Raw genomic sequence first — 24,649 nt, 5'->3', positions numbered from 1 at the left:
ATCCTAATAAAATCCGTGAACAATAATCAAAGCCGCAAAAGTTGCGAAGGGACGAGTGTAAACGCATCTGAGCAAGTAGGCTGAAGCCTACGAAAGCTCATGCTGCCAACTGCTTCCTTCCAGCGACAACAACAACAACAATTTTATTTCTACAATATAGCTAAAACACAAGCATTACATAAAATACATAAAATACACATATTGAATAATATGGTTCTGGAGACTAGAGTTCAAGTCCCGCCTGGAACAGTTAAAAAAACCCACTGGGTTGACCTTGGGCAAGGAGTCACACTCTCTCAGCCTCAGGGCAAAAACACACAAACAAACAAACAAACAAGCTTCATTTATATACCGCTTCCTGCCGCCTAAGCAGTGTCTAAGCGGTTTACAACTGTAAACAAACAAACAAACAACTGGCCAAGAAACCCCTGTGATAGGTTCACCTTAGGCTGGCCAAAATAAGTCAAAAAATGACTCTGAGGCACACAACAACAACAACAACAACAACAGAGCAAGCCCTGGAGAACCCCTTCCTCCTCCTCCTCCTCCTCTGCTTCATTTCCTGAAAGAGGAGGCGCCACAGAAGTCACACGGCGCTGCCATTGGGGTCACATGCTGATGAATCCGAAACCGATTCGGATCGGCTCCTTGACCCCTTCCTCCTCCTCCTCCTCCTCCTCCTCCAGGAGGACTGTTTCACCCGAACCCGGGTTCGAGTTGCCTTCATCGGAGCATAAGGTAGAGTTCCAGCCCTCCTCGTGTCCTCTGCAAAAAACATGGCCCGGGACTTGTAGGGCTGCGTCCACACTGGAGAAATGACCCGGTTTGGCACCGCTTTAACTCTTGCCTGGCTCAAGGCTATGGGATTCTGGGAGCTGGAGTCTGTTGGGGGCCCAGAGCAGAGACAAACAGCAACAGAACCTCATGGGAGTCATTTGCCAGATACAGTGAGATCCTCTGGCTTCTTGTTGTAGTAGTAGTAGTAGTAGTAGTAGTTGTTGTTGTTTTGTGTGTCTTGAAGTTGTCTCCAGCTTATGGCGACTCTAAAGCGAACCTCTGGTGGGGTTTTCCTGGCAAGATTTGGTTATAACTATTATTACTACTACAGTTATTATATTATTATTATTATCATTATTGGACTATTCCTCCTTCTTCCTGTATTATTATTATTATTATTATTATTTTCTTCCTGTATTATTATTATTATTGGATTATCTTCTCCTTCTCCTTCTTCTTATTGCATTATTGCATTATTAATATTATTATTATATTATCTTCTCCTTCTTCTTTTTCCTGTGTTGTTGTTGTTGTTGTTGTTGTTGCCCTGCTTGCCCTCCAAAATTGGGACTCAAAGCGGTTCAGAGGAGGTTTGCCCTGGCCAGGGTGACCAGACGTCCTCCTTTTCCAGGACACGTCCTCCATTCCAAGCTTCTCTCCAGGAGGAGCTTCAAAAATGTCCTCCATTTTGAGCAGGGCTGAGAAGCATGAATTCAACAATGATAGAGTGTGTTTGGAGCTTATCTTTTGGTCACGTCCTCCATTTTCCTTAGACGTCCTCCATTTCCCAGTCCCTTGTCCTCCTTTGTGGTTAAGAGAGCTGGTCAGGAGAGATTCCAAAATGCCCTCCATTTTGAGCCTGACTAAAAAGCATGGGTTTATATTTATATTTGTGGTTTTTTAGCTTTTCTTTTATAATGTCCTCCATTTTTCTCAAAAGGCCTACATTTAGCAGTGTCACGTCCTCCTTTACAATTAGGACCCTCTGGTCACCTTGGCCATGGCCTTCTCCTTGAGGCTGAGAGAGTGTGACTCAACCAAACTGGGTTTCATGGCCGAGCTGGGAATCGAAACCTAGTCTCCAGAGTCATAGTCCAACGCTCAAACCATTACCATGCTGGCTCTCTCTCAGATAATATTACTACAGAGCCAACTCCCAGAAGTAACCCTCCCTTGAATCCAGTGGGACTTTACTCTCAGGTAAGAGCTGACAGATACACTCCTTAGGAAGCGTGTGACTTATCTGAAGCCAACAACTCTTTTAAGGGTTGGGCTGTTTCTCTGTGTCACCCTCAGCAGTTGTTTTCGCTGCCAAGATTTCCTTTTGTGTGCAGACTAGAGAAAAGAGTGCTCCTGTGAATGTGCAGAGTGCCTTTCCTATTCAGGAAGAAGGCTCAAGTCTACAAAAGCTCATGCTCCCAGCTTCTTTCTTTCGGTAAGGTGCAGAACACACTGCGGAAATAACCCAGTTTAAGACTGATTTAACTGCCCTGGCTCAGTGCTGGGAATTGTAGTTTCTTGTAGCACCAGAGCTCTCTGAGAGAGAAAGTTAAATGTCTCACAAAACTAAAGTTCCCAGGATTCCCTAGGATTGAACCAGGGCAGTTAAAGTGGTCTCAAACTGGGTTGTTTCCACAGTGTGTTTTGGACCTAAGATCCCTTTGCATTTGTTGTTGTGTGTGCTTTCAAGTTGTTTCCGACTTTCGACAACCCTACAATGGGGTTTTCTTGGCAAGATTTGTTCAGAGGAGGTTTGCCATTGCCTTCCTCTGGGGCTGAGAGCAGTGGGTTTGGGAATTTGTATTTTGTATGTTGGAATTCCACGTAAGGGACACTCAACCTGTACATGGTAGTTATTCATACCCCACTCTCTAAATTGACAACAAGTTTCCTATCTATCAATAATCACGTGCTCATGTTTTTGATGTTTTAATCTTGTTTCAGGGCTGATGGCCTTGGAGGAGGGAGACCCCGGTACCTTGAAACGCCACATAGTGCACCTGCTTCTAAAGTACCCCCAGGGGATCAGCTTTGGGGAGTTTTTTGGGGCCTTCTATCAATTCCATGGCTACTACCCTCATATCTCTGTTCATGGGTATCATTCACTCTGGGAGTTGGTGGCAGACATGAAGAATGTTGTGGTTGTGGAAGGCGATTCATTTACACCAGTCATGAAGATAGCCAATGGCTTTCGTCTTCACCACTGGCTCCAAGGAGATAAAGAAGATGACTTGGAAAGCTCAGACCGGCGCACTGAGAGCCTGATAGATAAAGACGAAGATAAAGGTATATGTTGCCAAATTTGGATTCTGGCAACCTAATTTGGCTGTACATTACAAGAATTGGCTTTTATAATCAATTTATAAGTAAAGTCAACATGGTACATGGTGGTCTGAAACTGTCTTCCATGCCAGATGTTGCACAGTGGGCCATGATTGGGCTTAACTAAATTCTGTCCCATGACTTGGCATCCCAAACTGATCAACGTTGCATCCACACTGCAGAAATAATCTGGTTTGACACCACTTTAACTGCCATGGCTCAGTGCTGTGGAATTCTGGGAACTGTGGTTTCTTGTGGCACTGGAGCTCTGGCAGAGAAGGCTAAATGTCTCACAAAACTAAAATTCCTAGAATTCCACAGCATTGAGCCATGGCGGTTTAAGTGGTGTCAAACCGGATTATTTTTGCAGTGTGAATGCAACCCAAGTGAAACAGGGACAAAAAACAAAGGGCTTTTATTTGTTACTAGAATATTTTTCAGTCTGAGCTGAGGGATGTAATGGGAAGAATTGGAGGGTCACAGTTGTCCATTCCTGCCTTATTCAAACAGGATACCTGGAATGATGCTTGCAGGATAGTACTATACTGTCTTGCAAGCATCCACATGTTAATGAAATACTACTACCATGGTCCCTTGTTATGAGAGGGTTGTTAGGGCTCATGGAAATAAATAATCCAACAACATTTGGTAGCTATTGTGGGTTTCTTTTCTCCCATTCTCTCTCTCCTAGTTAATATAATACATGGATGTAGAAACTTTCACCCTCCAAATCTTGCTAGGTTTCTGCTCCCAAAAGCTCTGGCTAGTTTGGCCAGTAGTCAGAGATTGTGAGAGTTGTAGTCCAAAATATCTGGCTGATCAAAGATTTCCCCTGAATGATAAAATGCTCACACTTGAAGAGGACTGTACATTTTGTTTTGATACTGGTGAGCGGTATCTAAATTGTAATCTTGGTTTAGCAGTTTGAGCCACCAATGTCCATATTATGAATGTTGATAACATTGGAATATTGATTTGAGATCCAGATTGCTCTGTGGAATATCATGTTTGAAGGCATTTTGATCTGTGACTTGTACTGTTTGGTAGCTCTGGCAGAAGTCTTGGATTTGCTCGTCAGCCTCCTAAGAGAATACAGCTGTGGCCTGAGGATTAAGAGAGTCCAGAAATTCATGCTCTCCAAGCATGGAGTTAACATGGAAAAGTTCAGCATTGCTCATGGCTACAGAGACATCTTGGAATTCTTGGAACACCAGATGCCGGAGCTGGAAATCAGATACCAAGAGAACGCTAGCAAATGTGTTGTACAACTTTGTAAAGGTACAGGGTAGAAAATTACATTGGATTATGTGGAATGAAGGAGTTGGTGTAGTGCAGTGGTTTAAGTGATGGACTAGGACTCCAGAACGCTAGGGTTTGAATCCCTACTCAGCCATGGAAACCTTGTGAAAAATCTTGGGCAAGTGACACACTCACAGCCTCAGAGGAAGGCAATGGCGAACCTCCCTGGGCTAAGTCTTGCCAAGAAAACCATATGGTAGAAACACCACAACTCAGAATCAACATGCAGGTTCATAACAACAACAACTTGTGAAGGGAAGGAGTTGGTTATAGTTTTTTAATAGCAATGAGGTTTAAAAAATGCAAATGTTCTTGTGACTTGGAACCTCACAAGAATGAAGAAAGAGTTGCTGGATCCAAACAAATATTCACTTAGTGTGAGGGTGTAAAAATAGTCAGTTCTGTTCACTCAATATCCTACCTCTGAAATGATACCATCCATTCATTTCTGTGGGCTTTTCTTTTTAATAAATTGGCAATTTTGAGCCTGAAATAGTGAAGTGGATGAAATAGCTTTAGAATACCCAATTGTGTCACCTTTCTAGGAGGAATTTTAGGCCCTTTACATCTTTTGGGCTTCAGGTACCAGAAAATCCAACAAGCATGGCTGATGCTAAAGAACTGGGGGAGTTTTAGTCCAAACATCTTGAAGGTTAAAGATTCCTCAGTTCTGCTCTTCAGAAATCTTTAAATGCCTTAAATCACTTGAAAGAGATTGCATTCAAAGATTTGGATGGACACAGAAAATGGAATAAGGAGATAAGATTGTGATGTAAAGATCATGTAAGGCTGATATAAGAGCTGATCTTGTGTGTCTGGTGACTATTACATAAGTAAGCAGGAGTAACCAGTTTTAGAGCTAAGCCTCAATTCCATCAAGGCTATCAATCTTGAAAGATTGCTTTTAAGATTGTCATAATGTTTCTGTATCCCACACTCCTTTTGTGGTTATACATTGCCCAAGTTGCATTATGAGTATGGACAAAGCTGTGTAGAAGAGCTTCTTGGATAGCAAACAAACAATTATTATTTTTAACATTAATTTATAGAGCGCTGTAAAGTTTGCAAGGCTAAGCAAAGTGAGATTTTGCCTGCAGTGAGATGGGATTTTGTCAGGCGACGTAATATTCAACATTCCCACATGGCTGGGTTTATTGATGGTATTTCCTATCTTTAGCATCATCTCAGAGGTGGTACACAAGCTGGATCTTCTTTATAATCCAATTCTAAGCTTAGCAAGCCATGTTAAACATTTTGTTGTTGACATACACCTTGAACATGGTTTGATCCTTAGGACTAGGATGCCTAGTCTTGCTCTGAAAAATGTCCTGTAGATCTCTATGTTATTCTGTGAATATCTTTTTGATTGCTACACAATTAGAACATTGTACAGTATAGTCTTGAGAGGATAGACCTCCTTAAAACACTCTCTATTGAAGAACAGTCTGAGAGGCAGAGACTATCTTGTTTGAAATACCTGTTGAAAATATATGTGTTTATGCAGACCTAGCTGCTAACTGCTTTGCTTTCTGTGTTATTTTGAAATATTTATTATTTTAATTGTTTTTCAACTGTTTTATAATTTTTATGATGTAAGTCACTAAAGAAATTTAATATATCACTTAGTACAGTCAGCCCTCGATATCCGTGGACTTGCCATCTGTGGATTCAACCATCTGCGGACAGCAAGCCCATATTGTCCCCAATGGCAGTGCATGCATGTGGCCATGCCGTCATTAGGGACAGCCCCCGTTGTCCCCAGTGGTGGCGCATGTGCGTGGCTGCACTGCCATTAGGTACAATGAGTCCTGTTGTCCCTAATGGCGGTATGGCCGTGCACACGTGCTGCTGCATGCTCGTGCCACCATTGGGGACAATGGAAATGAAGCATCCACGGATTTTGGTGTCCATGGGAGGGATGGGGGTCTGGAATGGATCTCCCGCAAGATACCAAGGGCTGACTGTGTACAGATATTACAGTCGGCCCTCCTTATCCATGGATTTTTTTATCCACAGATTCAAGCATCCAGGATAGCAATAGCAATAGCAAGTAGATTTCTGTACCACTTATCAGTGCACTTAAGCAATCCCTAAGCGGTTTATAAACTGTAAGGATTGAAAATATTCAAAAAAATTCTAATTTCCAAATAGCAAACTTTAATTTTTCATTTTATATAAGGGACACCATTTTGCTATGCCATTATATTTATTGGGACTTGAGCATCCATGGAGACAATATGCCCCAACTCCACCCCCCAGCCGGCCTTTCAGGCCAGTCTGTACAAGACCTCAATCAAGATGGTTGATGTGGATACAACTAGATTCATCTGATAGGGACAGGAATCCCTGTTCATTGGAGAAGACATTATCTCTATTGATGTGGTTCTAACAAGAAAAAAGTACAGTGGCATTCAGTGCTGTTATAATGGTAGATGAGCTATGGATGTGCTCTTTTCTCAGACATTGGGTCCTTTTTGCAGCAACATCTCTCCCTTGATGGAGTGTGAACTTACTAATATGACTTCCTCTTTGTATTTTTGTCTTTGTCTTTTACCATCTTTAGGACTGTCAGGCAACTTTAAGTATATTTGAAGGTTCACGACAAGAGTGATTTGCTGTGGACTATTTTTGTCTTGTTTTAATTCCTGTTCTGTTTTTGGTAGGTACCTCAAGCCCTACTCCCTCTCTTGACACTGGTTTCACTGCTGGCAACACAGATACTTTGTCTGAGAAGCTAATAACAAAGACATCAGGTAAGGTTGCCTGAGAGATTTTGCTGAAATACATTAGCATATTGTATTCAGCTCAAATATGATGATGATGATGATGATGTGCACTGTAATCCTCACTCCCATCCCTGCTAATCACTTGTTGTGTCTAGATTGATACCCACTTGTCTATCTGTTTAGTACAAACCTTCTTTAGATAAATTGCTCTAGGAAGGGAGTCTCCACACCTTGGAGTTGAATTGAAGGTACATAACAGTAACAACAAAGTGGTTTTGTGATTCTTGAAACAATGTACTTAAAGCTCCTTAAAGCCTTTAAAATGCTAAATGTGAAGTATCATGAACACTAAAAGCTGTAAATGGATTTTTGCCACAATGCTGCTAGTTTAAAGGCTCCTTCTGTTCTAAGGTCATCATGCAGAAAGTTCCAGGTTTAGTTTGTGGCATCTCCAGCTGGAAAGATCAAAGTCTGTCTTGTTTGAGACCCTGGAGAGCCACTGTCAATTGAAATAGGTGGTTATGGGCTAGTTGGACAAATAAACACTGTCAGTGTAAGACCCACTGACCAATGAAATATTTTTCCATTTCATTCAGTACTTTCCAAAATCTTTTAGTTCTGCCTTAGTTTTTTTTTTTAAATAGTATCTCATTTTCTTGCCCCACTTCATTCATGCCCTTGCAGAGAAAGTGGTTGATGCCTTTCTTTAAGATGCAGCCTTTTTATAGTAAGCATCTCACAGAACTTGAAATGTCATATCCTTCCCTGCAGATCTGGCTGCTGCCTTGGTACCAATCATAGATGTTCTTAGAGACCACCCCCTTGGTATGAATCTAGAAACACTGAAGGAGAACTTGCAGAGGAGGCATGGGTTTAACTTGGATACTTTTTGCCAAAGAAAAGGCTATGAAGATGCCATGTCATGCCTGCTGCATGTGCCAGGGCTTTGTTTGTCATTCACAAACAACAAATGTCCTGGCAGTTCTGTGGTGCAGCTTCTTTCAGGTAGCCTTGGACTTCAGAACTTGTCACTAGGTACCAGTTCCTCTTTGGATAAGCCACTTACTTCCAGTTGTTCAAATATTCTCTCCCAGGAGTCAACAAAAACAAAGCCAGGTAAGATGTCTATGTACTCATATTGTGGGTTAGTAACGTGTTCATTTTTTAACTGAGAATTCCAGATGTTATGGAAGCTTCACTGCTGAAGCATATGGTTGTCATGCTCATATGATAGTGAATATACATATATATGATTGTCAGAAACTGTGCTAATTCCAAAGGTCTGCTACTTGTCAGACCAGTATATCCCCCGCTGGAAAAAATAAAAGCCCCAGTCCCCCAATGTCCCCCATAGCCCTCTAGAGGTTGTGGGGGGCATTTTTGCAAAGTTTTTAGGTCCAGGAAGGGCTTTGTTTTTTCCAAAACAGGAAGTGAAAGGAAATAATTTCTGTTTTACATCTGGTTATAAATAAGCCTAAAATAGTTCAGGAAAAGGGGGAGAGGAATGTGGCAAAAATGCCCCCCATATCCCCTAGGGTGGCGATTCCCTAAAGCTGGTCTTCCAGAAGTTTTTCACTTCAGCTCCCAGAATTCCTAAGTGTTGGCCAAGCTGGCTGGGGCTTCTGGGAGCTGAAGTCCAAAACAGCTGAAACCATTGCCCTAGAGGACATGGGGGGGATTATTTACATTTTTTTTTATTCTTGAGGGACCTTGAGGGCTGCAAAAATGGTCCTGAGGAATTGCATGTCCTCTGAGCCGCAATTTGCCCACTTTTGGTCTACAGTCAGATGTCTGAGGACCAAGAGTTTTGAGCCTTGAAGCAGTTAAGGGGTAGAAAATCTGAGCAAGTAACTCCTGGCTGCTAATTTTTTATTTCCAAGAGGAACTCAGGTTTGCTGTGTTGGTGGGCACAACTAGCTCGTGGTATGAGGTGAGGCAGTGTTTGCAGAGAGAACAGTGGGAGAAAGTAGAAAGCAAGATGAGTAGGGGAAAATTAGGATAGGCTGATCAGGTGGATCATCATTTGTTTACATATATGTTTTTAGGCAGCATTATCACAGATAAATAATGGGGACCAGTGCATTTCCAACATCCTTATAAAAAGGCCAGTTGCTTTCTTCTTTCCACCCTTTTGGATTGGAACCTGTGGACAGGGACTGCCTTCTTTTTATTGAATGTGTGTAATCTGCTCAAGGACCTACTTTGGTTTTATGTAAGCCATGGAGAAATGAAGTATTTATGAATTATATATATATATATATATATATATATGTATATGTATATGTATATGTATATGTATATGTATATGTATATATATATATATATATGAATATGAATATGAATATGAATATGAATATAAATGAATGAAATATGTAAGGATATAAGTGAATTCATAATGTCTGTCCCACTTGAAAGAATTGTTATAGAGGTTTACAAGCACTGTAGTTAAAACATCATATAAAAATAGCAATAGGGTAAACTCCCTCCAACAATATTAAAACCATGCTAGCAGAACCAGTATACAAACCGGACAACATCAGTCTGGGCTCAGACTAAAAAGGATGCACCTGAAATCAATGATCCATCCATTGGATTTCCATGCCTGAGCTGGGATTTGAACCCTGGTCTCCCAGAGTCCTAGTCCAACACTCAGATCACTACATAATGCTAGCTCTCTATTGTTTATTATACTGATGCATTCCTATCAGTGCTGCTCACCTACTATAACTCTGCCTTCACCATCTCAATCTTAGAACAATAAACCATTGCTGAGCCTATACTATAGATCACACCACACAACAACAGTTCTTCAACTGTCAAACACCAGCTGCCGAAAACTCAACTTCAAGTTGTCTCTTTTCATCACTCGATCAAATACTATTCATGCTGCAACATTCTAACTGCACATTCTCCCTTCACCAGACCATATGCTTTATATAACTTACTATAAGTGCTTAAACTTTTAAATGGAGCTATGAACCATCACAGCTTTTTACCTTAGAAATCTGATATATATATACCATAAGCATTTAAATAAAACCATTGAACATCACAGTTAAACAAAGCTATCCTCTGGTGGCGCAGTGGTTAAATGCCTGTACTGCAGCCACTCACTCAAAACCATAGGGTTGCGAGTTCAAGACCAGCAAAAGGGCTCAAGCTTGACTCAGGCTTGCATCCTTCCGAGGTCGCTAAAATAAGTACCCAGACTGTTGGGGGCAAATTAGCTTACAGTTGTAAACCGCTTAGACACTGCTTAGGCGGTATGAAGCGGTATATAAATGAAGCTTGTTTTGTTTGTTTGTAATGAATAACTGTATGTACTGTATCATTCATGTCAAGGATTTTAAAGATGTGATTCTTAGCTTTTTGTTATCTGTGTACTAGGCTATTATGGTCATATCTGGATTGTTTGATGTACAAGACTATCCTTGGCGCGTTACAGACCGCCTTAAAGCGACGGTCTGCCAGTGCCGCCAGTTGCTCCGCAAGGGAGCTGCAGCTTCCGTACCGCGCGGCTCCCTTGCTGGAGCAAAAAGAAGCCCGAAAATGGCGCTTCTTTCTGCGCCCTGGAAGTGGCGCCGCAAGTGCCCATTGGCGCACTCGCAACGTCACTTCCGCTGTGCGACGAGTGGACGCTATGCGTCTGCTACGTCAAAATGGCGGCGCCCGTGTGGAACGGGCGCCGCCATTTTGTACATATTCAGTACATACTAGGGTTAGGGGCGTCAGGAAGTGACGCCCCTTCCTAACCCTAGTACCTACTGGATACGTACTTTATGCCCGTCTGGAATGGGCCCTTGATTACCTTTCTGAAATGTACTTCTATATGTTTTTCTCCTGTTCCAGAAGCATGGACAGAAGTTTTATCTTTAGTCAATAAGCTCCTTACCAGACACAAGACAGGTATAAGAATTAAGAAAATACAAGAGTACCTGATGGCCACACATGGAGTTGATCTTGAGAAATTCAGCATCGCCCATGGCTACAAAGACTCACTAGAATTTTTGGAGCTTCGAATGCCTAATTTAACCATCAAGTACCGAAAGGAAAGAGTCAAGTGTGTTGTTAAATTTGGACCAGGTAACGTTGAGAGGGCCAACTGTCGGTTCCATTCTGTTGAGGCTGAGGCAGGCTATAAAAAGAATGTATTTGGGTTTCAGGTCTAAAATGCCTTCTAGAGGGGAAGCTAGTCAAGACACATGACCCAATGTCTCTCAGCTATTTTGTTAGAAGTGAAGGTATCATTATAGCATGGGGCCTTGGGTTGAAAAAATATATATTTTGCTCCATTAACTTGATACTACTGTAACTCTTGTCTGTGTAAGACACAAGTGTGGAAGTGGCAGAAAGGAAGACAAAACTGGTATTCTGCAAATTATGGTTTATTTTGAATGAGCTACGTGCTTGTGTACAGTCTGTTCATTCAGTTTTAGTTCTAGAGCAGTCATTGGATGAATCAGGATTTTTAAACCTGAACTGGAGATCATGGTTTGTTGCTCTTTTAAAAGTCTGGAACTGCAAAACTGGGTTTGAGTTTGTTCTTTGTTATGAAGCATGGCATATTTTGGAGCAACATGCAAGAAAACTTGACAACACACTAAAGAAAAAATATCTGTTTTAAAAAAGACATTACAGTAGTGTGGGAAAGCAAAGCAGGAACTAATGGATTATGTGCATGCACATACATCTCACAATAAACCAGGATTCTCTGGAATTCTGGTTTATTCCATGCAAATACAGCTACTATGTCTTGATTTTACAACAACTCTACAATTTATAAATAAGTGTTTTAAGAAATGGAGCAAATTATGACTGGTTTGTTGTAGCCATTTGCTTGTGTACTGGTGAACCTGTGCTTTGCCCTTGTTGTTGTTTAAAATATTTTCAGTCTATCCTCCTTCATGTCAGACATTTCCTGTCTTCAGGCTTGCAGTCTAAAATAAATAATACAGAAGGAAACAGGAAGAGAAAGAAAACGATTTCAAACATTTCTTGTAAGTTAGGAAATTGTTGTATATGATCATTTTAGCAGCGAGAGGGAAGGAAGCTCCTTTTACTTGCTCCTTTTGCTGATGCATACATCTAGGCTGGTATCTTTGCCATGAGTTTCTTCACAGGCTATGGGGGAGCAGCCTCTCAGTAGTCCTTGATCACTAGCTGACACCAAACTAGGAGGAATAGCTAATACCCCAGAGGACAGGATCAAAATTCAAAATTACCTTAATAGATTAGAAAGCTGAGCCAAAGCTGACAAAATGAATTTCAACATGGAGAAATGTAAGGTACTGCACTTAGGGTGGAAAAATGAAATGCACAGATATAGGATGGGCGATACCTGGCTGAACAAGACTATATGTGAAAGGGATCTAGGAGTCCAAGTAGACCATAAGTTGAACATGAGTCAACAAAGGCCAATGCAATTTTAGGCTGCATCAATAGAAGTATAGTGTCTAGATCTAGGGAAGTAATAGTGCCACTCTGTTCTGCTCTGGTCAGGCCCCACCTGGAATATTGTGTCCAGTTCTGGGCACCACAATTTAAAAAGTATATGGAGAAACTGGAGCATGTCCAAAGGAGAGCGATTAAAATGATGAAGGGTCTGGAAATCATGCCCTATGAGGAATGACTTGGAGAACTGAGGATGTTTAGCCTGGAGAAGAGAAGGTTAAGAGGTGATATGATAGCCCTGTTTAAATATTTGAAGGGATGTCATATTGAGGAGGGAGCAAGCTTGTTTTCTGCTGTTCCAGAGACTAGGACTCGGAACAATGGATGCAAGCTACAGGAAAAGAGATTCCACCTCAACATTAGGAAGAACTTCCTGACAGTAAGGGCTGTCCAACAGTAGAACAAACTCCCTTGGAGTGCAGTGGAGTCTCCTTCCATAGAGGTCTTTAAACAGAGGCTGGATGGCCATCTGTCAGGGATGCTTTGATTTGGATTTCCTGCATGGCAGGGAGGTTGGACTTGATGGCCCTTGCGGTCTCTTCCAACTCTATTATTCTATGATTCCATGGTTCTAGCTAACGGCACTGGCAAGGGCATATCTCTATTCAGCCCTGCAGTCCTAGAGCAACATTAGAATACCTGTCTCAGGGTGCATCTACACTCTGGAAATAATGCACTTTGGCATCACTTTAACTCTCATGGCTCCATCCTACAGAATCCTGGAATTTGTAGTTTTGTGAGGCACCAGCACTCTTTGGCAGAGAAAATTAAAGACCTTGTAAAACTACAAATCCCAGGATCCCATGGATGGAGCTACAGCACAAAGTGGTGTCAAACTGCATTATTTCAACACTGTAGATGCACCCTCAGTCCTATCTTGGAAGCCATTTCCACTTCATTTTTGCTAATCTCTATTCACAGGTGTCTTTTATTTTTACATTTACTTTTAGCAGTCTTTTGGCTGTATTATATTATTATTAAGCTTTATTTATAGAGCGCTGTAAATTTACACAGTGCTGTACATATAAAAATAAAATAAAATAAAATAAGCCTGCCTATGGCGTACATTCTATAAAAATAATTTAACATAATACACATTAATACATATTAACATTAAATAATAAAATATAGCAGGTCACAAATAAAAAATAAACCTTACAATAACAATCAAGTGTACTGATATATTTAATGTATTTTGGCCTTACTGATGGATTTAAGTGATGTATTCTTAAAGTTTGACAATAAGCAACTTTGTTATTAACTGATCTACACTGGGCAAATCTTTTGGAGAGGGCTTCTGGGCCTCTGCAGTGGGCAAGTTCTGTCTGGATGAGGTTATCCATGAGTGAGCCTAACTTGAAATGATTATTCTAGTTTCACAATCAATAATTTTTTTTTAAAAGGTAGCTTCCCTGCACACTCTCTTGGTCTTACCTTATTTCTCCTACCACATCCATATTCTCACTTTTTCATTTGTGTTCACTCCTCAACCCTTTCTCTGCCTCCCCCCGCCAGTGTTATTGAATTACAACTTCCATAATCTTCCATCATTGGCTGTGCTGGCTAGGACTGCTGAGAGTTGGAGACAACCAACATTTGAAAAACCTTGTGCTTCCCACTCCTGCACATGACCTACCTCAGCTATTTTGACTGATTCTTTTTTCCTCTTTGTCCTATCCACCTTCATTAGTTTCTGTCTGGTGTGCTTAACACTCTTGTTACTACTATTTTATGTGATTGAATCACTCAAGTGTCAGTTCCAGCTAATGAGGTTTTTTTCTATTCTTCTCTCCTTGTTAGATCATTCTGCTGCCTGTGTTCCCTCTTTGTTGGGTACCCCTATGCCATCCTCACAACCAACAAAAATGCTGGAGCCGGTAAATTCTGCCTCAGGTAAGTGTGTTACTTGTTATTTTCCATGTAGAGGTGGCAGCAAAGGAGAATGTTAGCTTGTACAGATAAGACAATTGAAGCCATTTTTAGATGGTTTGCAAAAATATCTGGTGAGTCACATGGTAGCCCACCTTGCTAGCAAGGGACTCTTGTGCTTACCGTTGACTCATGGAGATCTTCAAAAAATTGTGCAAATGCCATTTCTTTATGTTTTACGCCAGGATGGCACTGTGCGGAGAGGTCTTTCTCTACCACCACTTTCTCAGCCTTGTTTGCCAGCTTCAGTTGTCAGCTCTGATTGGACATTGCTCTTCACAGTTTCAGGCAGGATTCTTTCTTAAACCTGCCTAGAGAGCCCTTATGTTACAATTTGGTGGCATTCCTCAGGGCATGAATCAGGATGTTGAAGTAGGTGGTAACTCATTAAAAAGAGGAGTAGATAACTCATGTGTATTCTGCCTACTTACTTGGCCAAAACAAATAAAGTAACTTTTTTTTGCTTTTTATGGATTGTTTTAAGGTCAAATTGCCTTCTGTAGAATTTTAGCTGGTCTCAGAACATGCAACTTCTTGTAGGAAATGAGAGACAAAGTATTGGACAAAATATAAAAATGGATTATGAATATTTCTTTGCTTGAGTGCATCCCATAAAAGATTGTATAGGAAGCTGTCCAGCTCACTTTGTCAGACTAGCTCAGTAGTGTCTACACTCTCTAGTAGCAGGTCTCCTGGTTTTCAGAGAGCTTTTCGTCATCCTCCTTGGAGCATTGAATATGACACCTTATGTGTGTCAAGCAGGTGCTCTTCCACTGAGCTGCCTCCTTTTTTTCCCCAGCAAGGAAGTCAAGAGCTGTGCCAACTCCAAAAGAATGTTCAGTGGGTTGAGAAGTGTCTCTGTAACTACAGGTTTTTCCTATTGCTTCAGGGCCTACAGTCACCCCTTGATGTTGGCATTCCAGTTCTTGGAGAAGAGGGAATATACCATTATGCTATCAGCACTTCTCACCTTCTCTCTACCCTGGCTCTGTTCCATGTTCTTTGCTGTCGTCCCCTTTGATGGGTAGAAATTTCTATTCTTAAATTCTGTGGCCAACTTTTCATTTAAAACAGTGGTTCCCAAACTGTGCACTTTAAGAGATTTTGGACTTCAGCTCCCAGAATCCCAGACTATTGGCCAACGTGGCTGAGGCTTCTGAGAGCTGAAGTCCAAAATCTCTTAAAGGACACAGTTTGGGGATCACTGATTAAAAATATGGGCAACGCTTCAAAATGTTCCTTATTTTGGTTGACAACTCCCAGAATTTTTCAGGTGGATTTTGGGAGTTGTTTAATTATTAAGTGTTTTTTATCTCCTCTTCAGTCAAAATGGTGCTTACAGTGCCTTATGAAACCAATAAACAAGTGATATTAAGAACAGGGGAAAATATAAGACATAACAGTAATTAAGGAATGGGATGATAAAGAGGTTTAACTGTGTTAGCAGGAAGTTAATTTTACTACTCTTTGTAGTTATATTTGTATTTCATGGTTGTTGTTATTAATGTATTGTTTAAATGTCAATTTATGTTAAGTGATGTTATATATGTGCTTTTAAACTCAGTAAAACATATTTTAAAAAAAGTTATCACAAAAAAGGGAAAAGAAGGAGTAGAAAAGTGTGGGGAGGGGGGCATGCAGACATTCACCAGCTCTGGTTGAATGTCTCTGCTCCCTGCTTCATCTCGCTGTGTTACAACTCCTGCTAAAGATACTGATGGATATCTATAGGGTGACTTTTTGCACTAATGGCATGCTCTCTTTTTCTAGACTTGGGCAATGTCTCTAAGCCTTCAGTCACACCCCATCATTTTTCTACAAGTAAATCTCAGTCCAACAGCCCGTCTTTTCCAGCTTCTTCCATGTCAACAACAGTCACGAATGGGACTCACTCCAGCATACGTATTTCACTTCCTGTAGTTCCTAAACTTCCATCCTTTCAGGAGGACCACACTGCTTCATCAGTCAAGGCCAGCAATCCCAGCCACTCTTTCTCCAATGGTCTGTCCCAAAATCCAAGTGCAAACCAGTTTGATGGACCATCACCGGCTAAAGAGGTGCCTTGTCACTTGGCTAGGCAGCTGCCCAGCAAATCCAACGCGACTAACAGCGAACCCTCAAAGGACCACAATGGCCTGAAGCAGCAAGTGGCCCACATCCTGGCCATGCATCCTGAGGGCATGTCACTATTCCAATTCCGTGTTGCCTACAGTACCACTTATCAGCAGTACTTGCCACTAGGCAATGCTACCTCTGCCAAACATCTTCTGCTGCAAATGCCGGATGTTGTTAATGTGAAAAACTATGGAGTCCAAACACAGCTACTCCCTGTGTCTTGTGAAATGCCATCTGTAAAATCTGGTAGGTATGGCATAGTGATTTGCTCTGTTTATTATACTTCTAATTTTCTCCCACACTATATTTGTTTTTCAAAAGAACCAGTGCATTCCATATAACAAAAATCCAAGGCAAAGATATGTTTATCAGTCACTTAACTTTCCCCCTCCTCACCTAAATTATTCTTTTAACCAAATTCTCCCTAAATTACAAATTGACAAATGATGCCATTGAGAGTTTCAGGTGTTGTGCAGATGGATTTCGATAGATTTCTGTAGGTGACAGATGCTGGCATAACACCTGGATACACTGCTGTACACAGTGTGGGGAAATTTGAAGGAGAGGCATAGGCCGAAAACAGACAGCCCTAAAGGGGTGGAGTCATCCCACTTCTTTGTGCACCAGATCGGGGCCACAGCAACCACACGCCGTGGCCCTGATCTGGCTTTTTCCTGGTGCAAAATGGACCCGCAGAAAGCCGCTCCTTTTTGTGTTGGGGAAAAGGCACCTCTTTCATGCCACTGCAGCTCTTCTCTGCTTCTGCAGTGTGAAGCATTTGGTTGCTGTGCCACAGGAGCATTCCCACACTGCCCACCATCTGGGTGAGTGGGAGGCATGAGGTTGGCTTAGGGGTGGAGTTGGGGCGTGCAGCATGCAGTCATCATACCCCCTGCCACCCCCAAGCCGGCTCTTATTGCCAGTCTGTTTTGCCCCATACTTAATGTAACACTCATTGTCTTAGCTGCATAACAACTATATGGGTATTTATGGTCACAGCCTCATCCTATTACCACTGATAAGCTGTGTGCCTGGTCATGTTCCAGTTCCACCAGGAGAAAAAACAACATGACACTGGAAATAAAGCCTGCTCTGTGTTCCCCAGATATATAAGGAGAGATGGAATGTGCTTATGACATTTCTACAGCCAGTCAGTGGCTAAAAGATAGAGGTGCAGCCTCCACCTGCCCTAGGTGGTATGGGGGCAACCAAGGAAGATACACAGACAAGAAGTAGTTATCATCCCTCATGAAAATGGTATAATTATCTTGGTGGATACAGTCTCTGTCAGTGCATATATTGTGCTTAGGCCAGTACATCCTGCTATCTGATGATGCAGTATTTGGTAGACAAAATGACACAGAGAAAAAGGTAGAAGAGTCCAAGAGTAACTTGTGTGACACAACAAGTGTGTGGTGTGTGTGTGTATCCTAAAGGTTGAACTATAGGGAACTATTACCTATTGGGAGGGTAATATTAACATGTGAAAGAACATACAGATAGAGTCTCCCTTTTCCAGGATTCCAAAATCCAAAATACTCCAAAATGCAAATTGTCCATGTGGGTCAAAGTGATATCTTTGCTTTCTGATGGTTCAAAGTACAGAAAGTTTGTTTCTTGTACAAAATTATTTTTAAAATTATGTACAAAAGCAACATTCTCCCGTTGCTCAAATTTGGGGGTAGGGGCAGGGGGAAGGCATCTGTAACACTGATATTCTAGGTCTGACCATGATAGGACCATGATGTTGGTCAACAGAATCAATATGGTTCTTGTGTTACCTTAATGGCTCTTGTGATAGACTTCAGTGTGGTGATTCTATTGGATTCCATATTAAAAACAGTTCCTTAAAGAAATGTGAGCAATCAGATTTTGTCACAGGCAGCAGAAAAGCTGAAGAACTGTAAACAAAGCAAGACAAAAATATATTTAAGCAGCAATTATTAGGCCTTTATTCTGAGGCAAGAAATACTATGCTATATGCAAAGGGATCTTGTAGCATCTTTGAGACTAGCTTTGCGGAATAAGTTGTAGCATAGGCTTTTGTAGAATTAGTCTGCTTCCTCAGATGTGAGTCTATGAAAAGCTTAAGCTACAACTTCTGCACAGTAAATTTCAGAAATGCTACAAGATACCTTTGCATATTGCATCCCTTTGCAATACGGATATTCCAGACTAACAGCTATGTCTCTGAATAGTATGCTATAAGTGTAGAAGACAAAATACGAAGGTTACCTGGCTTCTGCTTAGTTATTAATTGCAACCAGAATTTGGGAAACAGCAGCAGCAGGTCCTCCTCCTCCTTCTCCTCCTCCTTCTTTATAGATTAGAGTTCCCACATTCTAGGAGTTGTAGTCCAAAGGCTTAATCCAGTGGTGATTCAAACTAAATACACTTATTAACATTCAGGGCACTTAGGTAAATGGTAACTAATGAGTTACATGCATTTCAGTGGCTGTACTGTGAAATAGCTTACTTATTTATTTAGTTAATTTATATCCACCTTTCTCCTGTCATGGGACCCAAGCCTCCTTGCAAAACTAGGTTGGATTTAGTGTCCTCCCCACCAGTGACCTTCTCAAGCTCTGTTTAATAGAGCTGCAGGTTGAGTAGTAGTGTTGCAGTTCCTGTTTGTGGCCACTGGAGGGATGTCTGCTCACCTGATTTCTTTGTGAGCCCAGTGCTGGTTTTTTGGGAGGAGAAAAAGTTTCTCATCTTTGTATATGAGGCTTCACGAAAGGACTTCTTGCTCATCTGTAGTGTTTCTTTGCTTTCAGTTTTTTTTTTTGTCGCAGCTGTATTCCATCTCTTTCAAGGGGAAACACATTAACAAAGTGGTCCTTAAGTTTTTTTTAAAAAAATGTGCAGTTAGTGGTGCCAAGGTTAGATTGACCCAAGTATGATAGTGCAGTTGCCACCTTTGTGTTGGCACCACCTCTGCAAATGTTTTCTAACTCCTAATAAGAAGTATTGCCCAGTTGTATTGTCTTTCATTGTTGTGCTTCCTTTAGTATCAAAAGGAATTCCACTATTCTATCTTCTGATCCTCAGCCTCATTTTATGTCTTTGCAGATCAGCCTTTCTTTTCCACAGAGAAAAAAGTGCCAGTGGTTCCTGGTTGCTCACCACCCAGAAAAGTGTCAGTGGCTCAGTTGGTAAGTGATTCTTAAGCCTTCTCTTCTCCCTAAGGTCTCAGTGGCACCTCAGTCCCACCCTTTTTGCCTCCTGGCTTCAGCCCATCTCAGGGAGCCAAGTAACAAGGATGAGTACATTCTCCCCAAGGTTCGACCACCAAGAACCTAATGCATATCCTTGGCAAAGAGCATGAGAGGCTTCTCCTGTTTTGCACTTGGAAGACTAGTAAAATTCTCATTTCAGAGTCTCACCATTTCAAGCACTAAGAGAGAGAGAGAGAGAGAGCAGGGGGAGAGATTGCCACACTATACAACTGTAGTGCTATTATTCCACTGTTACTTCTCTGTTTGCCCCCTGTGGCATTCTGGGATTTGTAGTTTAGGAAAAGGCATTTAGAATTCCCAGCCAGAAAACTCTTAGGCATCACTCAACTACAAACCCTGGAATGCTACACGAGGCAGACAGAGCAGTAAAAGTGGAATAGCAGCACTACAAGTGTGTAGTGCAGTAATCATCAGAGAGGAAGGGAGCTTGTTTCACCAAGTCGTTTGTAGCAAAAGCACTGGTTGTATTATCCAGTCCAGGTTTGTCATGAGGCTTGAGTCAGTCCAGGACAGTAGTTTCAAAGGAAAAATCCAAAAGAGTAGCCCAGGTCCAAGCAGAGTTCCAGGCAACAGGTAATCAGTCAAGGTACATGGCAACAGCAAGGTGTCTCCCAAGGACAATGGATGTTTGATGATCATACTGGACCGAGGGAGGTGCTAGGATATTTATAGCCCGTCTTGGTCTCGCAGGTACTCCCTGTTTGCAGCCTGCTTCCTACTCAACTGCAGAGAATGCCATCGTCTCTTTTTTTTCCTAGTGCCTGTCTGAGGGAGCAGGCGCTGGTAAGTCTGGCTCAGGTGGAGGGAAACTTTGCTCTTGGGAACATGGTCCTGATAGTGGCAGGAGGCTTACCTCCAAAGGCTGCTGGAGTGGCTACAGTCTTGACATGTCCCCTGGGTTCAGACTCTTCCTCAGACTCAATGGACATGCCAGACCCCTGGAGGCAGTGCATGATAGGGCCAGAGCTAACCTGGGGAATCTTTCAGGTCACCTGATTTATCTAAAGTAGAAAAAGCATCTGCTGTTCCTGGTAGTTCTTTACATAAAGCTTGTCCTGTGACAGCTTCCAAAACTTGCCTTAAGTGTATACTTCCCAGAGTTGCTATACTGCTTATACTTCAGTCTCCCTCCCTCTCTCTGTCTCTCATCCAGAATTCTGAAGAACTTGGAGGAAAGGACAGCAAAGAGTGTTGCCTGTTCCCTGAGCCTCAGCTTCACAAAGCACCGAAACCAGGAGTTCCTGTGCAAGAGTATGTGAAGATGAGCCCCAAGTCGGTGGAGGTTTCCTTCACTCCTGCATGCCCTGTAATTTCACCTACATATTCTCAAGTCACAGCCAGATGTAAAAATTTGAAACCAAACAATCCTAGTTCCCAGCCCATGCATCTGACTAATCCCTGGATTTCTGGCAATAATGCTTCAGTACCTTCCACTTCGCAGCCTGCCTCTATCAGTTTTGGAATAGGGGCACAGCCATTTCTTTGCCAATTGCCAGGGTTACCCTGTGTCTATCCTGTATCATTCCTCCCAGTTCCTAGAAATCCCTCTGGGATCCAGCTGCAAAACACTGCACTGCAGATCTCTTCAGCTCAACCAGTTAGGTGTGCTCAGACAATGCCTCGCATCTACAGCACAGCACAACAGAGTTACAGTCATGCCTTCCGACAAGTGGGTCCCTATTCTACAGTGCAGAAATCTTACGAAGTCCCGCAGCATGCCCAGTGCCCTGCTCTTACCATCACTTCAGGGAGGATTCCTGTATCTTCACCTTCTAGAAACATGTCCCAGACTGTCCATCAAACAGAATGTTATAACCATACTCAGCAGTACCGTTCAGTTGTGGTAGAAGAGAAGAGCTTCACAATCACAACACTGAACAGATCATCTGAGCCTCCAGCATCTGCTTATCTGAAACAATACAGTCATGGGAATTTTCCGATAACCTCTGCAAGCCCAATGTCATTCAGTTCACATGCCCGTTGGTCCACTAGTGCATCCTTTCAGTCCTTGGATAGTTCCTCTAGTAGCAAAAGTAGTTCAAATGTTCTGCCTTCTGAACCTCCAGCTTTCGTGAACCAGCAACAATCTACTAGTGTAAGGGCTACCATAACCACCTCAGGCAGAAGACCATGCTCACCACCTTCCGTTCTAGACTCTGCTGCAAGCCCATATGGCAACTTGCATCATTCTGGCACCAACAGTAATTCTGCTACTCAATCTGTAAACCCCCAGGTGTCCATCCATCAGCAACAGTGTACTGGCTCAAGCACCTCTGTAATCACCTCCAGCAGAAAAACAGCAGACACATCACCTTATTCTCAAAACTCCACCATAAAACCATCCTACCAACTCTCCAGTACACCTTTAAGTGTCCATTCAGATTATGAGGCTCCTGCCCAAGCTAACCCTATGGTTTCTGTTTCCAAAGATGCTGGCCATCCTCGTGTCTTTTTGCCAGAAAAACAGTCATCTTATTATTATCCTCCCCAGAATTCTCCCCCTCCTCCCAAAAGCTCTGATAAGTGTGTTATCCTCTAAGAGCAAACATTAAGGAGATGGTCTATGAAGGCTTTTCTATATGGAAGTTTCTGGGAGGATGCAGGGAGCAATTTGGATGTGTTGAATGGGAACATTCAGAATTCCTAAGATTGTCTGTAGCCAGTTCTGGTACATGCCATGTGTTGTATGTGGCTTCTCTGTTTTTGGATATTGCAGTCCATTCACTAGGAACTGCATTGTTAGTGTCTGAAAGCCCACCAGACCTCCTATGGCATGGTGGTTAGAGTTTTGAACTGGAATTGGGGGAGGATGGTAGATTTTAGTCTTTGACTTGAAAGGCACCAAAAGTGACCTTGAACCATTTGTTCTCAACCTGATCTACCTCTCAGAATTGTAAGGATAATGTGTGCAGGAGGAAAGTCATCCACACAATATTGAGTAGCATTGGAGGAAAGGCAGGCTATAAATGTACCCAGCACATTGTGTTTTGCATTCCCTCACCCTTCCGGCACAGAAGACATCTGAAACCAAGGCATAAGATGGGAGTGCAAAATTCTGTGAGAAAGGATGGGCTGTAAAGCCAAAGCTGTTCATAGAGGCAGACGGGCTTAAAAGGAGCCTCTGTTTAGCAGCAACATTCTGTAAACTGGTCAGTGGTATTTATACTGTGCTGATCCAGCGTGGTGTAATGTTTGTAGAGTGTTAGATCAAGAAGAGGGAGACTCATGTTTAAATCTCCTGTTAACCATGAAATTCACTGAGACCTTGGGTCAGCGAGTTCCTGTCAGCCTAATTTAGTCAATGGATTGGTGCAAGATGGTGGTGGTTGTAGGAACTGTAGCCATAATATTATCAGAGGAGATATCCATTGTCCCAGGTGCCTTGAAGGTGAAGCAGGGAAATAAGTAATAAGTAAAGTAAGATTTTTTAAACAACAAGTGACAATAAAAACAGGTTTGTGACCTGTATGCATTATGCAAATATACTAAATTGTACATTAACAGGTTTGCTTGGTTTAAACCAAATGATTTTAAAAAGCCTCGCATTTCTAAAAAATTGATTAGATTTTAAATTAATTATTCATTTTTTTAAAAAAATCTGGAAAAATATTACTATTTTCCAACTCTTACTGGAAAAACAATGACTTTTAATTTAAACATTTTCACATTAGCAGTTTATTGGCAGTTGTTTATTCCTAAATCAGTAACCAGTGTTTCTTTTTAATCACTTTATTTTATAGTGCATGAGACACCAGTCAGAAACAAATCCTTCAATTAACATAATAAGTTCATCCAAAACAATTTGCTTTAAAAGAGCCTTTTAAACAAACAATTATTATTTAAGCTAGTGGCCATAATGTCTGAACTACGGCCCGGTACACATGGGCCATTTTGTGTGTGCGGAGCGCGCACTAGGGTTAGAAAGGGGCGGTGCTTCCGCACCCCCCTAACCCTAGTGCGTGCTCCGCACGCACAAAATGGCGGCAGCCGTTCCACATGGCCACCGCCATGAGGACGTCACGACCACGCCGCCTCTATACGGGGCGGCGCGGACGTGACGTCCTCGCTCCGCGCCATGGCGCTTAGTGTGCCCTTAGCGCGGAACAGGAAGGAGCTCCGTTTCGGAGCTCCTTCCTGGTTTGGTCTGCTGGGCGCAGCCTTCACATGGGTGCGCCCAGCGGACCAAAGGAGAAAAGGGCCAAGCGGCCCTTTTCTCCTCCTCCCCGCCGCCGCGGGGTATCCTTGGGGCTTGAAGCCCCAGGGACACCCCTTTTCAGGCTGTGGGGAAGCGCCGTTTTGCCGCTTCCCTGCAGCCTGAAAAGCGGTGGATTGGGGCCTCAGCGGCTGCCGTTCTGGCCACTGAGGCCCTGATACACCGGGGAAAGGGGCGGGTGCAGTCCGCCCCAAATGGGTGGTCTATAACCTGCCAAAATTTTGCTATTTAATTTTCTGATTTAGACTTATATTGTTGTGTGCCTCCAAGTCATTTCTGACTTACAACAACCCTAAAGTGAACCTCTCACAGGGTCTTCTGGGGCACATTAATGCAAAAAACAGCTTAAAAATTGTTTTTCCCCCAACCCTGAACGTAATAACTGATTTTGCATAATTTTCTCTCCCTCTTTTACTCATTCTTTTAATAAGAACCAAAGGCCTTTCCTATCTCACTCCTTTCTTTCCTGCCTAGTATGTGTTGGGAAGTAGTCTGTATGGCTCTAAGATAACCTTTACTGTACTGTGGGCTAGAAACTTTTTAAAACAGAAAAATTAAAAATTAATTTTTTTCAAGTG

The 24,649-nt window shown here is 42.2% G+C and overlaps 1 protein-coding gene across 4 annotated transcripts; it reads left to right on the top strand.

Moving 5' to 3' along the window:
• The first annotated feature begins 663 nt into the window (after positions 1-663).
• LOC149303475 (uncharacterized) lies at positions 664-24,649 on the top strand. Of its 4 annotated transcripts, XM_089480503.1 has the most exons (10): positions 664-738; positions 2,722-3,063; positions 4,147-4,377; positions 7,062-7,151; positions 7,896-8,240; positions 10,974-11,207; positions 14,376-14,468; positions 16,275-16,865; positions 19,692-19,774; positions 21,012-24,649. In XM_089480503.1, exons 2-10 carry the CDS (start codon positions 2,727-2,729, stop codon positions 22,395-22,397), a joined length of 3,390 nt encoding a protein of 1,129 aa, XP_089336629.1. In that variant the 5' UTR covers positions 664-738; positions 2,722-2,726; the 3' UTR covers positions 22,398-24,649. The 4 variants fall into 4 exon arrangements, with proteins under 4 accessions (XP_089336629.1, XP_089336630.1, XP_089336632.1 ...); XM_089480504.1 differs by lacking the exon at positions 10,974-11,207; XM_089480506.1 differs by lacking the exons at positions 7,896-8,240; positions 10,974-11,207.

This window comes from Sceloporus occidentalis, unplaced genomic scaffold, assembly GCF_023333645.1.
Source record: "Sceloporus occidentalis isolate IW3139 unplaced genomic scaffold, rSceOcc1.0.p SCAF_14, whole genome shotgun sequence".
Taxonomy (NCBI): Eukaryota; Metazoa; Chordata; class Lepidosauria; order Squamata; family Phrynosomatidae; genus Sceloporus; species Sceloporus occidentalis.
This window is presented reverse-complemented; position numbering and strand designations above follow the sequence as displayed.

Coding starts and splice junctions, on each gene's coding strand:
- LOC149303475 (XM_089480503.1), top strand. CDS start 2,727: ATGGCCTTGGAGGAGGGAGACCCCGGTACCTTGAAACGCCACATAGTG. Junction 4,378..7,061: donor TGTTGTACAACTTTGTAAAG/GTACAGGGTAGA, acceptor TGTTTTTGGTAG/GTACCTCAAGCCCTACTCCC. Junction 14,469..16,274: donor GCCGGTAAATTCTGCCTCAG/GTAAGTGTGTTA, acceptor CTCTTTTTCTAG/ACTTGGGCAATGTCTCTAAG.